This window comes from Meles meles, chromosome 5, assembly GCF_922984935.1.
Source record: "Meles meles chromosome 5, mMelMel3.1 paternal haplotype, whole genome shotgun sequence".
Lineage (NCBI taxonomy): Eukaryota > Metazoa > Chordata > Mammalia > Carnivora > Mustelidae > Meles > Meles meles.
Genome location: NC_060070.1, coordinates 47085751 through 47103492, shown reverse-complemented (window position 1 = coordinate 47103492; position 17742 = coordinate 47085751). Strand labels below are relative to the sequence as shown.

At 39.8% G+C, this 17742-nt stretch overlaps 1 protein-coding gene across 6 annotated transcripts in view; it reads right to left on the bottom strand.

Annotated features, from left to right (window-relative positions):
- Positions 1-10255: 10255 nt before the first annotated feature.
- SNAP91 (synaptosome associated protein 91) overlaps positions 10256-17742 on the bottom strand; it is a 149192-nt gene continuing 141705 nt past the window's right edge. For all 6 annotated transcript variants that reach the window (XM_046005715.1, XM_046005718.1, XM_046005719.1 and 3 more), the window contains 3 exons: positions 16838-16942; positions 13714-13816; positions 10256-11674 (listed from right to left, as the gene is read on the bottom strand). In XM_046005715.1, the coding sequence (XP_045861671.1) occupies positions 13724-13816; positions 16838-16942 (198 nt within the window). In that variant the 3' untranslated portion in view covers positions 10256-11674; positions 13714-13723. The remainder of the gene's footprint in view (positions 11675-13713; positions 13817-16837; positions 16943-17742) is intronic.

The window sequence follows — 17742 nt, the reverse complement described above, 5'->3', positions numbered from 1 at the left end:
ATTCAGGAATATAACTTACTGTTGTAGTTTAAATTATTAGTTCAGTTTGTTACATTCTATAAAAATTACGTTATCTTGCATTTTATCCCAATCTCCTCATTTCAATCACTCATAATTCTTTGACCTTCTGCTAGCAAATTGGGTATTTGCTCTTATCAAAAATGAACTATGATCCTTAATTAAGAATATTGGGGTAAGGCAATTGAACCAAGCACTGAGCATTAAAGAGACGTGAATCTCTAGCCGGAAATGGCCTGGAAATAGGATCATAAATTCTTTTATGTGGTGGTGTCACGATAACAATTAAATATATTTTGGCTACTGATTTTAAAGATTACCTGTCAAGGCTTAAAAAACAGTTTTATGTTTATTTAGTAAACATCTCCAAGTAATTAATGGAAGAATATTTCTAATAAATTGATTTTTTAGAAAAAGCTAGAATTGCTTTCTCTCTAATGCCCTAATCATAAGTTTCAAAGATACTTAGGAGATTCAGTCTAATTGATTGTGAAATCATGTTGTCATCAGATGAGATTAGTGTTTGGGGGATTCGTGACTCTTTATTGATTCACTATTTAACTGAGGGGAAAAACCCTCTAAGATGGTTTTCTTTTCTACTTATAAATAAAGCCTAGGGAGGGAAATTCCTTGCATACTACTTTCTGGGTTTGGTACTGGCAGTTTGATTCAGTTAGTTCAAGTGTCTAGAGCGCAGTGGCCAATTTATCTTGTAATCCAAATCTAGGCTAGTTTGCTTTCCCTCCAGGTAAGGTGTTGTCTTAGTTTGGGCTACCATAAGAAAATACCAGGGACTGGGGGGTGTAAACTACTAAAACTTTGTTGGATACCATCTTGCTGTGGACTCAGGTGACCTCTTCTTTGGTGTCCCTTCTTATAAGGGAATAATCCCATTATAAGCGCTCCACCTTCATGACCTCATCTAACCCCAATTCCCTTGCTAAAACCCCATTTCCAAATAGCATTACATTGGCGCTATGAGATTGCGGGGGGGGGGGACAGTCAGTCTACAACAGGTGTCCAGACAAAAGCCTGAAGTTGTACCTTGTGCCAGACTGAGGAAACCTCGCAAACACAGCAGGCAGCTGAGGAACTAGGCAAAGGCTATGAACAGCAGCTCAAGGCAACCAACCGCTTTCTCACCACTTTGATCATCATTAGCTCAAGTGCTTATACCTGGTGCAGAGGAGGTGACAGTTCCATGCTAAAAAATATCACCAAGTACACCTCGAGGCTTCCTCTTTCAGGACATCACTAATTCTGTGCGAGGCTCCAAAATGCTAGAGGTACTGTCTTAATTGTATATTGCACTAAAGCTATAGCTACATATTTAAATAATGGTAATATTTATTTGTAATGAATTTTATCATGGGAATACCAGAGTATGGCAATTAGGGAGTCAGATATTTGCCATATTCCCTCCTGACTCCTGTGTGTGTTTCTGATAAAAGGACCTACAGACAGAGAGGAGCCAGGCAGCCGCAGTATCCTCACCCTCTCCGTCTGCCACATAAACATTTAATCAGATCATCTCTGCCTCAAAATTTGCCCCTAAAATCTTTTGGCTTGAGTAGTATTTAAATTTTTCCAGTAACATCTTAAAATCCACTTACTTTCATCAAGTAGGGACAAGCAGGCTACTTAGCATAACTACTTCAATCTTCACGGCAGTCCACGTGATCATATGATCCATGATTGCTTTCCAGTCTGCTGTTACCAAACTGAGGCCGCCACATTCCCATCGGTGCTGGCAAACGTTTTACTTTACTGAAATTCACACTTATGTCACTGAAATCCTGTATGTATTGATTCATAAGCTGAAAAAGTGTGTACGCTTTCACCCAAGCGGCACAGATAAAGGGAATACTTCAGAAACTGCTCCCACAACCGAACACAGAGCTTGGAAGCTTCCTCCAGGCTCTTGCTTGCCCTGATAACCACGCATTTTCTTACTCTTCTATATATATTTTACTTTTCATTTCATCAGCAATTTGTAATATGCTGTGCAATTAACATCTGCTACCTCGAATTTCCTCTGTGGGTCATTTCAAGTGTCCAAAATATAACAAAAAAATACAAGGCTCAAAATGAGTGGTATGAAATTACTTTTGCTCTATCTCAGGAGCCTGAGATCATGACCTGAGCCAAATCAAGACTCCGATGCTTAAATGACTGACCCACCCAGAGGCCCTGTTAACAAAGTTTTAAAAAAAGTTTTTTGGGGCACCTGGGTGGTTCAGTGGTTTAAGCCTCTGCCTTCCACTCAGGTCATGATCCCAGGGTCCTGGGATGCAGACCCGTAATGGGCTCTCTGCTCAGCAGGGAGCCGTCTTCCCCTTCTTCTGCCTGCCTTTCTGCCTACTTGTGATCTCGGTCTCTCTGCCAAGTAAATAAATAAAATCTTAAAAAAGTCTTATTTAAGAGAAACATCAGCGATCTACATAATTGACCCGTTTTTATACGCAAAAGAAATTTTAATCTCAAAAGTCAAGAAAAATACCTTTCCCAAATCTTTTCTCAAACTCCCAACCTCCTTCACTGCTAAATATTTGTGCATTGTGAAGGTTAATATGTTACTGCAGGTTCAGAATCCATCCTGCAGCTGCATCCAAGGTGTGCCTGCACTTTGCACTAGAGCAGAAAGATACAGCGACTCTGGTGTGATGGAAAACATTAGGGATGGGGAATAAAATACCTTTAATTGTCTAACTACACTAGACTGCCTTGCATAAGGTCAGCAAAGATAATATGCTGATAGTTACAGTTAATTTTATAGGATTATAGAAATTCCCTGATATAACTGAAAGAAAGAAAGGCTGGCATTTCCTATGAGCAGAGGTCAGCAATCATCTCTCCAGTGGACAGGGAGTTTGTGTGTGGGGCACATGCTGGGAGGGTTAGGCTATTGTACCTGGTGTTCTCTGAAGCTAGTGCTCCCTGCTCCTCACCCCCATTATGTTACTCCCAAGCTTCCAGCTTACTGGGGTTTAGCTAACAACCTAACATTTTTCTAAAAACTGCCCATCGAGGAGCTTATAAACTAGGTGAGCAATTCAGGGATTTCCTGAAAGTAATCCTTACAGTACTGATGCTTCTGGATGGTAAGTGGAAGTCCCTCTGGGCTCTAAGCACCTTCCTCTTACCAGGCCTTCTCCTGCCATTAATTGGCAGGAGGCAAGACTTCACAATTTTTGGTTTACTTAAACTATTGCTAATGACTCAGATACCTGATCACAAAATAACATAAATCTCGGGGTATAGGAGAAAAGAATGCACTAGTACACAGTAGATCTGGGAGGACACATGAATTTTTTTCCACCTCAAAACCACTTTAAATGGATCTACTGTTAGAAAAACTTGCAGCTAACAATCTTAGAAGATACAGCTTCAAATTTTTCAAGGGGGCGCCTGGGTGGTTCAGTGGGTTAGGCCTCTGCCTTCGGCTTGGGTCATGGTCTCAGGGTCCTGGGATCGAGCCTCGCATCGGGCTCTCTGCTCAGTGGGGAGCCTGCTTCTCTCTCTCTCTCTCTGCCTGCCTTTCTGCCTACTTGTGATCTCTGTCTGTCAAATAAATAAATAAAATCTTTAAAAAAAAAAAAAAATTTTTCAAGAATTTTTCTTTGCGATACCTACAAACTTGCTGTTTATGTTTTCTTTTGAAAATCACTGTAGGCTTGGTGTCAAGATTATACTGCCAAACAGAAGTACCACCTTATAAAGCAATTGCCTAAAAATAAAAGCACATTGTTTTGGAGACGGGACCTTAATTTAGTATTTTGTTGCTGCACTTAGAACATTTACTTTAAAGGGCTTTCTTTGTGGCCCAGGAAACTAAGGGACACTACTGTACCCAGCAAATGGGCAGCTGTGCCGCTTCATGTAGACCGCCATGTGATTGATGTGGTTCCGCGCAAGGATGTCCTGGGCGGTTGTCGGCCCACAGATGGCGGCATTTCTCTCCTGCACACACCCCCAAATTAAAGCTTGGCTTTGGGTGGAAACTATTGTATCATAATGTAATATGGACCACCTTTTTTATGAGTGGTAACTAAATGTCTCAATTTTTAGATGAGATGAAACAAAATACTCTTCCTGGCTTTCCTATTTTGAAGTCTTTAGAAAGTTTCTCTTTTCTAAAATTCTCTGGAATCATCTCTAACTTTTTTTTTTTTTTTTTTCATCTCTAACTTTTAAACAGAGCTACTCACTGTGATTTCAGTGGCTTTCTGGGTTTTCAGTGGTTTCCCTTAGCCTAGTGGTTTCCAAGTTTGGCTGCTCATTGGAAGGCTCTAGGGAATTATTTTAGAAAGCCTGTTTCCACGGCCTAAGACTTACCCTGGAATCCCCCCGAGTGAGGGCCAGGGATTTATATTTGATAAAGCTCTCCAAGCACTGATGATCACCCAGGTGTGGGAACCACAGTCATAAATGTGTTTCCTAAAGGAATTGTTCTTCCACCTTCCACCTCTCCCTTTGTGCATAATGAGGATGTTCGTCTTTTTCTTACAGGTTAAATGTTTTCTCAGCTTTACTTGACTTTATACGTGTTCTGTAAGCTACCACAAGGATTCTGGTAATGAAAGTGGTGGTAGGGGTGCCTAGGTGGCTCGGTTGGTTGAGCATCTGGCTTCAGCTCAGGTCATGATCTGGGGTCCTGGGCTCCACGTCAGGCTCCCTGCCCAGTGGAGAGTCTGCTTCTCCCTCTCCCTCGGCCCTTCGCTCCCTCTGCTTATGCTCTCTGTCAAATAGATAAAATCTTTGGGAGAAAAAAAAGTGGTGGTAAGCTATCAAATACATAGATAGTATTCTCTTCAGTATTTTTATAAAGTGGAAATATATTTTAGCAATAACATTGTTATAATACTGTTTTTTTTTTCTCAAGTTTTTTTTGTTTTGTTTTATTTACAGCATAACAGTGTTCATTGTTTTGGCATCACACCCAGTGCTCCATGCAGTACGTGCCCTCCCTATTACCCACCACCTGGTTCCTCAACCTCCCACCCCCCCCCCCACCCCCCTGCCGCCCCTTCATAACCCTCTGGTTGTTTTTCAGAGTCCATAGTCTCTCAAGGTTCATCTCCCCTTCCAGTTTCCCTCAACTCCCTCTCCTCTCCATCTCATATAATACTGTTTTATGATGTAAGAAATGAGTCAAATTTACAAAACTCGAACATATGCGATCATTTTACAATCTGTGACAAAATCCAAGTTCACATACTTCCTGAAAATCAGATACTATATAATTTTTATTTATAATCCACTTCACAATGTAGGTTAGATCAATTTAATATAATTCAACAATCTTTTATTGAGTCCAAACTTAGGCACATAAGATATAGAGTGAAGTCCTAGATTCTACCCTTCCTCAAAGAATTCATAACATACTACGGAAGTCAGACATATATTTTAAAAAGTAGTTTGGAAAAGGTTTAGTTTAAGGTGCTGAAGGAACACATTCAAAAGGATTGACTCTCTCAGGGTAGGCACATATGAAACAAGAAAGGTTTCTTAGAGTGTCACATAGTGTCACACATAGTGACACATAGGTTGGGTTTTGAAGGATAAGTTGAAGTTTGCCAACCTATCAGTGGGGATTTGCGGGGAGAGGAGGGCATCCATGGCAGGGGAAACAGCCTATGCAAATGTATGGAAGTGGTGTGTTGAGGCTACAGTGAGTATTTAATGATTGTTGCTATAGGAGATGAGCACCTCCTACTGGTGAGGAATGGCAAGAAAGGAGGTTACCAAGCTAGACCTGGAGCCTTGGAAAGATTTCTGGACTTGAATGCAATGTTAGAGAGTTTTGACTTTAACCTAGTTGACCAGGAACTGATGCAGGTTTTTAAGTTAGAGAAATGTGATCAGACGGGTATTTTGTGAAGGAAACCTGGCAGTACCTTTAAGGCTGGATTCAGGTTGGTGTTGGTAGGGATTAGACTAGAGACAAAGAGCCCAGGGAAGAGGCCGCTAGAGCTGCTGTGCTAAGTAAGTGGTAGTGGGAATGGCAGGAGAGGGCAAGGTGGGAGACACTCTGAGAGCAGAATGCTCAGTATCTTTAGTAGCCCTCTGAAGGCAGGAGAGAATCAAGGGTGTCATGTCACGGAAGTGCAGACTTGGGAGACTAGGTAGATGGTGAGACCAGCAAGCAGGGCTGAAAAACTAGGCTTGAGGAAAAAGATTAATGAGTTCACTTTTAGACATGTATGTTTAACATTTTTGTAGACTATCAGTAAGGCTGATAACATCCATACACAAAGAATGCAATGCCAAGAGAGTTATGAAACAAACGTGCTTTTCTTAGTGAACTAACCCTTGGTTAACACATAGCCACTCAGTATGCCATTTGACTATATTTTACTCTGAAGTCAATCACATAGCAACCGCACCTTTGCCTCTGTTCTAAAAACTAAATGGCCCTTTTATTTTTGTTTTATTTTTTAAGATTTTATTTACTTATTTGACAGAGATCACAAAGAGGCAGGCAGAGAGAGAGGGGCGGGGGGGGGGGGGGGGGGGGGGAGGGGAAGCAGGCTCCCTGCTGAGCAGAGAGCCTGATGCAGGGCTCAATCCCAGAACCCTGGGATCATGACCTGAGCTGAAAGCAGAGGCTTTAACCCACTGAGCCACCCAGGTGCCCCTAAATGTTCCTTTTAATTTGGCTTTGAAGCCATAGTTTTGTTTTTCCCTGAGAAGGGATAGGTGTTCTAAAAATCTGGCCCTCAATTTACATTTAAAATATTGCATACATAGTCACAGCTCCATTTCCCATTTTCAATAGAGTGCCAAATCCAGGTGGCCCAAGATAGCAGAGAGTTTAAAAAAAATAATAATTCCAAATTTCCTTGCGATATACTTATAAGTCTTTTCAGGCTGTAAAGTTTACTTCCTGTTTAGGTTTTACAAAGACAATTATAAATTATGCAATTAGTTGACTTACCCCAGAGATGTCCTCTGAAAGAGAGCAATGAACCATGGGACGTTTGGGTGTGTGGAGATGAATCTAGTACTCAAGACTGGGCTAACAGCAGAGGACACCATCATGAAAAGATGATTATCTCCCCTTCTAAGTCCTGACCCTTCTGGGTGCTGCCGTCTGTAGGCCTGGCTTCTGTTCAGGCTCCGGTCTCTCGCAGCCATAGGTGATTAATCAAAATTATCTCACTCTCGCAGCCCTGATGGCTACCACCTGCCCATGTCGTGTTCCTTCTGGTTATATTTAACTTCGACAGTATCTTCCATCTCCAGTCATCACTGTTTTTTTTTGAAATCACTGTCAAAGTATATTTATTAAACTTTTTGATCTGCAGGTAGAAAGACTTAACTCCATTATAAAGCATTTATCATGTCAGCAACTTCCATTTAGGTTCTTAAAAAGCATCATCAAGTATTGGAAACTCTAAGGAGACTCTAGGAGACTGAGTGGAACTCTGGTGGGTGTTGTGCCCTGCCCCGACACCCTTTCCCAGCCGACCCACTCTTCCCCCAGCTCTGTGTTGAATTGTGAGTTGTAGTTTTTTAGTTTTGATCGAGACAAGAGTGAGCAAATGGGAGATGGGCGCACAGAGGAGAATCTGAAGTTGACTCACCGGTTAGTGTGGAGCCCGATGTAGGGCTCGATCTCACTACTTTGAGATCATGATCTGAGCCGAATTCAAGAGTCAGATTCTCAACAGACGGAGCCACCCAAGTGGCCCTTAATATTTTTATTTTTAAATGAATTAAAGACATTTGAAAATAAAAGACTATTTTAATTTCTAACATCAGAAGCATTGACACAGACAACCCATATAAATGAGAGCTTTTTGAGGGTCTCAATGAAAAGTGCAAAGGTGCAGTGAAATCAGAGTTTGTAAAGGAGATGCAGAGTTACCTACTACAGAGTCCATTCCAGAATCCTTTTAGGTTTCGGAATTGTTTGGACACACATACACAGAAATGAACTCAGATGATGCAGGGCTGCAGCTCAGGTTAATGACCTCGTCACTAACTCACCAACATGGCTCCCTCACATTTTGGGATCCAGGTAATGTGTGCGGTAGTGAAATCTTCTGTCAGCAAGGCTGAAACTGAAATTTTCTTAAAGCGCAAGAGGATCCACAAGAAACTACCACAAAACCTGTTGCCTCGAAAACAGAGACCAATGTGACTTCTCCATCAAGATGACACTGATTTTTATTTTGAAGCAGGACTTCCACACGAGAAACACTATGGTCATCACTGCTGGCAGAGCATGCCCCTCTTCCACCAACAAAAATGTGGGCCTATATTATTAAAGGTGTCTACCTAAGAGGCAGAAGGAGGCTTTCACACAATTTATCTTTCTGTGACTTTCCATTTCTTTTTATGTGTACTCCTTTCCTCTTGCAAACTCCATGACTCCTCTGAAAAAGTCTTTGGCCTTTCTTCTTCTTTTTCTTCTTTTTTAAGTATAACAAATAACATAAAAGAGAACAAAGCAGATATTTTAATATGGAGAGAATCACTTACAATCATTATACCAAATAAAAAGTGACTCAAAATCTTCAGCTCAAGACGTTTTAATGGATGTTAGTTCTTCTATTAGAATGAGCTGACAGGGGGCACCTGGGTGGCTCAGTGGGTTAAAGCCTCTGCCTTCGGCTCAGGTCATGATCCCCGGTTCCTGGGATCGAGCCCCACATCGGGCTCTCTGCTCAGCGGGGATCCTGCTTCCTCCTCTCTCTCTCTGCCTGCCTCTCTGCTTACTTGTAATTTCTGTCTTTCAAATAAATAAATAAAAAAAAAATCTTTAAAAAAAAAAAAAAAGCCCTATATTCTTCCCTGTGGTTCACAAACAGAATCTTAAAAAAAAAAAAAAAAAAAGAATGAGCTGACAGCTATTAAAACTCTACTAACATTTGACAATAAATGTCCATAGGAGAGTTATTCTTCAGTAGTTAGAAATATGGTACTAGCTCAGCAGTGTCCAGGTAAGTGGGGACACCTCACAGAATTACTGTACTGGTATTCATCCCACAGACACTTACCCAGCCCCAACGGAAGTGCTAGTCCCTGAGGATGTGAACTGGCAATGTCTCCTGCCTTTGAGCTCACAACAGGCCAGAGCAGACGCCACAGTCATGGATGATTAAAAGATGATATGTTAAGTGTCTTAAGGGCTGATAAGAGTGGGATGAGGAGTCAGGACGGACAAGTGGGATTGAGCTGGACTGCTGGAGCTGGGGAGGTCATGTCAGGCAGAGGGCCCTGTGAGAGCGAGCTAAGTGCTTGGTGTCCCCTTGCCTCAGGACTGGTGTGGCGATGTAGAGAACCGTGTGCACGTGCCCACAGCCTCATGCTCGCAGAGGTGAGGCAAGAAAGGCAGGCTCACATGCAGAAGGACATCGTGGCTAACTTGGACCCATGTTGAAAATAATTCAGAGAGATTCATTTTTTAAGTACCCGGAGCAACTCATTCAGCATCTCATCTATATGACAACTGTACAAGGGCCACCAAGAACCTCACTGCCACTGAGGCTTGAACGTCTGATTTAAAAACAATGCTCTTGCAGTTTCACTTATTAGGAATTTATGCCCTGTGGGCCCTTCAATGAAGAGAAAAAGCTGATTAAAAATCCAATATTAAACTGAAATCTACTTAAAGTCTCAAACACATTTCTATCACAAATGCATAAGAGTAGTATATGACCAAAATGTAATCTACAAAAATCGTAATACATAATCAGATACTAGCTTCTGAAAGTTAGTTCTTGAGATACAAATCCTAGTTAGATAAGGGAAAGAAAGTTTTAGAAATAAGGATATGCCTGTGGCTGAGAAACACTTCTCTTTGAGAGTGGACTACTTTTTGAGTCATTGTCACAACTGAATTATGGGCATAAAGTCAGCCAGTTTTCTAGATTTTTGCGTCTGAGCTATGGGCAGATAAGTGTGTGTGTGTGTAAACTATCAAGTCTTAGACTTCTTCAGTTTTCATGGAGAATTCTCACAAAACTATTATAAGACTTGCAGAATTTAAAAGAATCTTTATCTTTTTCTTTTTCGAAATATGGCGGCAGCCAAGGAGTCCCAAGTTTAAAGACAGCTGATTGAAATGTTCTTTCCCCCCCTTGTTTTTAATTTATTGTAAAATAATCAGAACTATGTTGGCATGAACAGCATTTCTCACTGTGACTGTTTCTAAGTTTTCAATATTTTGTAGATGCTGTGTGTCATTTAAACAGACATTTTCTCTAAAAGATAACCGAAAAGAGAAAGATTATGTTTGCATTTTCTTTGTTCAAGGTGTTTATTGCATCTCAGAGGGCGTACATGCACTGGGTTTTTAAACTGAAATAGAAAGAAATGCCATTTTGAAATTGGTTTTAGGGTAATTTTTCCCCATTACAGTGTATGTTATCCCCACAGTAAATTCAGATACAACCACTTTTAAATGGTACCATACATCTATTAAATAATTTGAAAAATAGGCAAACACCTTTCCAACCCAATATGCTTTTACAAAGAGCTGCCAAGCCACTAGCAACACTGATCAACAGTGACCTCATTTATGCATCAAAATCTTAAGCCAAGCCATCAGCACAGACAATATGACAACAAATTAAAAATTAAAGAATACAGTATGTACAGTAAAGGATACAATTCTCTGAATTAGTTTAAATTCTAATCACAATGGTACAACAAAACCTACTTTGAGCTCAGTTGAGGGATGGAAGAACACTAGTCTACAGAACACACAAAGAAATACTAAATTAACAGATGTACATAAAACCCACAATAAAATAAAAATATTTGCAGTAATCTTTAAGTTATACATATACCTTGGAGTGCCTTCATCATCATTTGAATAGCACATCTCTAATTGCATTTTCACGGACGGGATACAAACGGACCCTTTGCTTTTCAGTGCATTTAATCAAGAATGAATAAATAGGTCAATTTAGATGCAAAACCTGTCAAATATAATCAAAATATACATTTTAATATAGTAGTGATTAAATATGGAATTCCTTCCATATGATTTTTTTTCATTCTTGATAAGGTAGATTCAAGGAGAAATATTTATGATGGACGTTAACCCTTATATATTTTTTTAAAACAAAATTTCTGAACATATACAGTGCCACAAAAATAAACATTTCTCACAACAGTTGAAGTTCCTGTGATTGGAAAAATGTACTCCACACCGAAAAAGTTTTGTATATTTAAGAGTGTTTTCCTTACTATTTGATATTATCACACTATGTTTGTAACAGATACAGAGAAAAAGAGAATTTATGGGAAGAGTTTAGGTTTGTCCAAAAGTCATATGTACATCAAAACCCTCAAAAACACAGACACATCTTTCCAAATGGCTCACCATACAACAGCTGCGTCATCCGTCCATGGGCGAGGTCCAGAAAAGCACTAAAGGCATCAGAAACATCCATTCATTGTTTTTACATCGTACAACACACAAATAACCCAAATACACTACAATTTTGAGAGTAGGGATAACAGCTAAGGTAGTACACATTCCTAATGTTCACTTTCACAGCTGTGCTACACATTTTGGAAGAGAAGTTACGAGTAAGCATTGGGTTTGGTACTGGTGGCTCACTTTGAAACTCTGAGCATCAATTTTACTTGAAGTCTCCAAACTCATTATTTTTTTCCTATTCAGTCACAAAAATTGCAGCTGTAAAGATAAAAAGCGCTTGAATTAGAAAACAACATTACACATTCCTCAAACATACTACCTTGCTTGCAATTTTACCTCATAATTACTATGAAAAGTCTTCACGTAAAAGATTTCTTTATAACAAATTCACATTTATATACTTGTCACGATTCTTTACTTAAAGTTTCAGCCGGGAAGAAATTTTTAGGAAAACTCTTTTTTTAGTATATGTGCTGCCGAAGCGAGCACTTAGGAAAACTCTTAACGTAAGTTTCATTTTAGATAAAAATGCTATCAGCAAAATTTTGAAATATGGATATTACTAGAAATCTCAGTAGTGAGACATCTACTATTAAACAAGAACAGTTCACCTTTTAAAAAGGGCAGGGGTGGAAATGTGGTGGCAGCAATTTTCATTATTTTTGGCTTCTTTTGTTTTCAGTTATGGTGTTCAGTGAGTCACTCAACAATTGAACAAGTAACAGAAGAGAAGGAGGGGGATGACCTTGGAGACTCCATGCCTTTGTAAACATCACGGCTCCTCCTCTGTCCGCAGGAACACCAGTCCCTGCTTCACCAGTCCTCTCTGCCAGGGAATCTGCCTGGGGTGAAGGCTTAGCCATGTAGGGAACTCTTTTCATAAATGAGTCTGTGTCTTCCTTTTGACTGGGAACCTCTGAGGGCAGGGGCCATCTCAAGCATCTCTGTTCCAAGCGCTTATCAGAGCTCTGGGCTTATCAAGAGCAGCATTTACTGAATGAGAGGTGGATAAACGGCTGCTCCTAGCAGTACCCTTAGTCAGGTCTGAACCTGTGATACCGAAGAGCTCACTGTCTTACTTATGCCTATACCAGCCCAGTCAGACCCAAAAGGGAATAGAAAAGTCAGGCACAAGGAGGACCTCAAAATGAAAAACTCATTAATCTTGTGTAAGAAAAAAAAAATCAACTAGGAATCCACAAAATCTTAGTACACATTACATCAAAAAATCAAGTAGGAATCCACAAAAATCTTAGTACACATTACAGAAAATGAAAAAAAAATATATATAGGTTTAAGATGCATAATAAAAATTATATTGCCCCAGGCAATATATTTATTAACATTATATGTTAATAAAAAATAAAAAATTATATTGGACAGTGGTCCCAAAACTTTGACAGTCTTACTCCTCCCTTCTGTGACGTTGAGCAAAGCACTCAATGCCAAGGATCACTTCCTTTCGCTGTGAAAAGGAGACAAAAAGTATCTCGCTAATTTATGTCACAGAGCTTGATTCCCACTGAGAAGAACGAAGGAGCTCCTGATGAGGAAGTGGGTATGAAAAGTACCGTGCGAAGGAAAAGCTACATTATTACTGTTTATTCACTTTCTACAAGTACTTGTTCAGAATCTACCCACTGTGTTAGGGGCTGGGGTTAGTAGTAAACTGTTTTCCTTTATCAGTTTCCTTCCATAAATCCATTATTAGTCACGTCATAAATCATATGAGAAATTTCGAACTAGAATGTTAGAAATTTAAAACTCTGCTTGAGTGCAGAAGTTGCAAAGCATAACAATCTGAGCTTCATTTGATGAGGCCAAGTAAGGATAAGCAAATAAAAAATACAGTTTTGTAGCCAAATATATTCTTAGATGGTTTCTAAATGCAGTGTAATAGATGTTAGCTTTCTATAAATTCCTGTCATCAGGTAATACAGTGGTAATTTCCTAATTTACAGATTAGCTTGGGCAACATTTTGCTTTATCAGTAAAATGTTTTCTTCTTAGAACAACTTAGAGGCTTTTCTCCTAGTTTTGTAAATTAATCAAGATTTTAAAAAATTTATTGATAATTCATTGAGGCTTTTAGTACTGATTTAAAAAGCATAAATAACTCAAATTATTATTATTATTATTACATACATGTGTTCAAAGCACAGAAGTACAAATACCATACCTGAAAAAGCTAAGCATTGCAACGTCATTATTACAAGCTCACAGGAAGGCAGCTATGCTCACCACTATACCACCAACGCTGCACTACAAGCTCACAGGAAAAGCTCAATATTAGATACCTTAAATTGTTTACAAGAAATCCTTGATGTTAAGATCCGCTAATGGGTCCTTTGCTGGAGGTTTCTTGGGACTCTGAGTGGCAGGCGTAGGGCTTGGAGAAAGCTAGTGTGGAAAAGCCAGCCCAAGACGGCAGAAACAGAAATCAAACAGAGAGACAGGTAAGCATTAGGCAGAGCACATACCACAGAAAACAAACATGCAGAAGATGAGATGGCTAAAGGTTTACAAAATCTACTTTGTTCTACTCAGCGACAGTGTTATTTAGTTTTGGTTTCATAAAGTACCTTCAAATGATTTTTGGCTTTCTTGAAATTCTTTGACATAAGAACTAGCCAAAGTAATATTTGAGGACTCTGGCACAACCATTTATTTGGATACGAGTTAGGGACGTGTATCAAACCAGTCACATTCAGATATTATGAATATAGAGTACAATAACACAACAATCAATTGCTCTACACAAAAGCATTTTTACTTTGACTTATTAGTACTATTAAACTAATAAAGAATTTTAATGACTTTTCCTTAGAGCGAGAGTGAGTTTGAGGGAAAAACTTTGGAAAGAAAATAACTGCAGAAAGTCACTTAATTACTTTAAATTATTAGTTAAATATAGTGAATTTTACATGATGTGTTTTAAGTGAAAACTGGTCAAGTTTGGAGGCACTGTTTGTTTCAAATGGAAAAGAGTTTCCCAGGTGTGAATGTCACTAAATTCCAATATTCCTTGTCCAGCTCATAGAGAAGACTAATTACTAAATGTTATAGGAAAGAACCGTACTACACTTGCTAGCAAAAGCAGCAAAGAATTAACTTACCTTGTTTCTGATTAATTAATACTTTGAATTATTTCATTGTGTGGAAGCAGGCTTCTGCAAGAGTGTTAGGCAATGATGCCTTGAAAAAGGTCATGTGATCTGTATAGAGTAATAATTGACACAGATCTTTTGGGTCTACTCCTCTCCTATGCTTATACCTCATAGAAATCCCAGAAATCTGGGATTATGGGGATAGCAATGTACGTTTTTATTGGTTCAGCAAATAGAGCTCGAGAAATAAAGATTTTTAGATTTGTTCCCATGTCCAGAAACTACTGACTGACTGTACTACCTATCAAATTTCTATTTTTAAAAATAGGAATCATTCTTTATAGAAAGATCAGAAAAGATAAATGCAAGGGTTAAAGTAGTTTGGAAGTTGAGGGATGCCTGGGTGGCTCAGTCTGTTAAGTGTCTGCCTCTGGCTCAGGCCATGATCTCAGGGTCCTGGGACCCTACACTGGTCTCCCTGCTCAGTGAGGAGACTGCTTCTCCCTCTGTCTGCTACTCCCCCTGGTTGTGCTCCCCCTCTTTTTCTGACAAATAAATAAACAAAATCTTAAAAAAAAAAGAAACTTAAGAGTTGATTCATCATTAATCATTTGGTGAGATGACAACATCATTAAGGTCGACACCAACCAACTAAGATGTAGTGGACTAGTCCAGGCATCAGTAATGGTAAACAGTATAATAGTATTTTGTATTCTGAAGTTATAAAATCCTATTTATTTTACTATTTAGTATAATCACCTCTGCTGCTTCTCTAATTCAGTTGAGCAGCTGACTCTTGATTTCTGCTCAGTCATGACCTCTGGGTTGTGAGACCAAGTCCTGCACAGCAGGGAGTCTGAGATTCTTTCCCTCTACCCCTCCCTCTACCTTCCCCTCTCAAAACAAAAAAATAAATCTTTACAAAAAATATTTCAGAAGTGAAAGCATTTATTGATACCATTGTAATATATTTGAGTTTTTTGTTTTGGTTTGCTGGGCGTGGTCCTAGTAAAGTCATAACGTGGCATTTTGACTCCATCCATGTCAGTTTCTTATGGTAAAAACCTCTTTGGTTCTACCTACACCTCCACCTTAAAATAGTTATTGGCCAGGCAATTTACAAGAGGAATGAAGAACTGTTTTCTCATGGGCAGGACTATCACAATCAGCAGCAAAACAGTTCAACAAAGTGTATGTTTTACCATCTTGGTAGTAAGAAATTCAGCCTCCTCTAAAGAGAAGTTTGTCCTTTGTCCTGGATCCTGGTAGGTAACCTCTAAACCCTCAGAACTTCCTGAGAGATAGGAAAGTCTTTGTTATTTAGGGTGGGTTCCTGGAACCACCTAAGGGTTTACTCTAACAGGAGGACTCAGGGTGGGGACTAGCCAACTAGAAAGACCAACAATGTAATGAGAGTGTTGGATCATGGGGCCAAGTGTCAGCCTGGCTTGGAGTGACCCTGGGGAGCTGGAGGTTGAGTTCAAGCACATGGGTAATAATTCAATCAGTCATTCCCACATAAGGAAACGTCAATAAAAACTCTGCACGCTGAAGTGCAGGTGAGCTTCCTGGGTTGGCAACACTGCGTCTGTATTGTTACACATGGATGCCAGGGGAGTAACACATCCTTGAAGACAAAGAACTTTCATGCTTGGAACCCTCCCAGTTCTAGACTTCACCCTGCACATCTCTTCTTTTGGCTAGATGTAATTTGTATCCTTTCACTCTAATAAAACTGTAATAAATTTCATGCCTTCCTGAGTTCTGTGAGTTGTTGTAGGCTATTGAGAACCTCTAAACCTGTAGGCAGCTGGTCTGAAGTGAAGGGGTAGCCCTCGGGACTCCCAAACTCGTGGCTGGTGTCTGAGGTGCGCAGTCTTGTAGGGACTGCTCCCTTAGACCCTGCAGTTTGGCAAATTCGTCGCTGTTAGCTTCACAATTCTTGGGCACAGTAGGCAGCCTGGAGGATGGTGTCCCTAACCTTGAGTTTGGCTAGTTCTGGGAACACATGATAAAACTATGGATCAGAAGTACTCATTTCTCTGGACTGAATGCACAGATACTTTAAATGTCGATCTGTCCTCAGGAACTATTCTGAATTAAGTAGGAGAGGGATAGAGGGACTTAGGAGAGTGAGTTATTGCTATCATTTTCCTCCGAACCTCACACTATTGGTAATGTCTTCCATGTTCCCCCTTTCCTTCTGAAGCAACAGATATGAGGATTGTATCAGGTAAAAACATTTTTAAACAGTTTGCCACATGGCAGTTTTATACTTATAATGTTACTATTTTAAGGACATTAAAAAACTGACCTGTGTGCCAGGTACAGCCGCAGCTCCGAAGGGTGGCCTCATCATGGGCTGGGCGAACATGACCGGCTGTGGAGGCATCATGGGCATGCCTGTCCCAGAAGGAGGCTGAAAAGGAAGAGCGGTTCGCAGCATGAGTGGAATCCACTATGGTAATGCCTGGAAACTGAGTCTTTGATGCTTCTGAAAATTTGTGAGGAATGCAGGTCTGGGAGAAAGTATAACTTGTAATTTTGAACAATGGGGGGCGCCTGGGTGGCTCAGTGGATTAAGCCGCTGCCTTAGGCTCAGGTCATGATCTCAGGGTCCTGGGATCGAGCCCAGCATCCTGGGATCGAGCCCAGCATCAGGCTCTCTGCTCCGCAGGGAGCCTGCTTCCTCCTCTCTCTCTGCCTGCCTCTCTGCCTACTTGTGATCTCTCTCTGTCAAATAAATAAATAAAATCTTTAAAAAAATTTTTTTTGAACAATGAATTGTTTAAAACATTGAAACATTGAACATTGTTCAAATCATTGATGATGTTCAAATCATCAAAACATTGAACAATGAATTGTTCAAAAATTTTTTTGAACAATGGGTGCTGTGAGGCTGACAGATGGTAGAGAATCACCAAGGTACAGTAGAAGTCTGGCTTCTCCCCGCCTTCTCCCGACCATGCTTTGCTGGTGATTATTTGTCTTCTGTGAGCATGATTCTGAGGAGGTAAAACCTTGTTTATTCACGGAAATGGATTCTAAAATTTGTTAGTGATAAAAGTGATAAATGAAAGTCCTAGAATAGCGATTAAGAGTTGATTTTGATGATTGAGCTAAGAATGTGTTTGGTAAATACTACTCCAAAAATGACAAAACTATATACTACAGAAATCATTTTGATGACAGAATTTAAGTATTTTATAGCTGACTTTA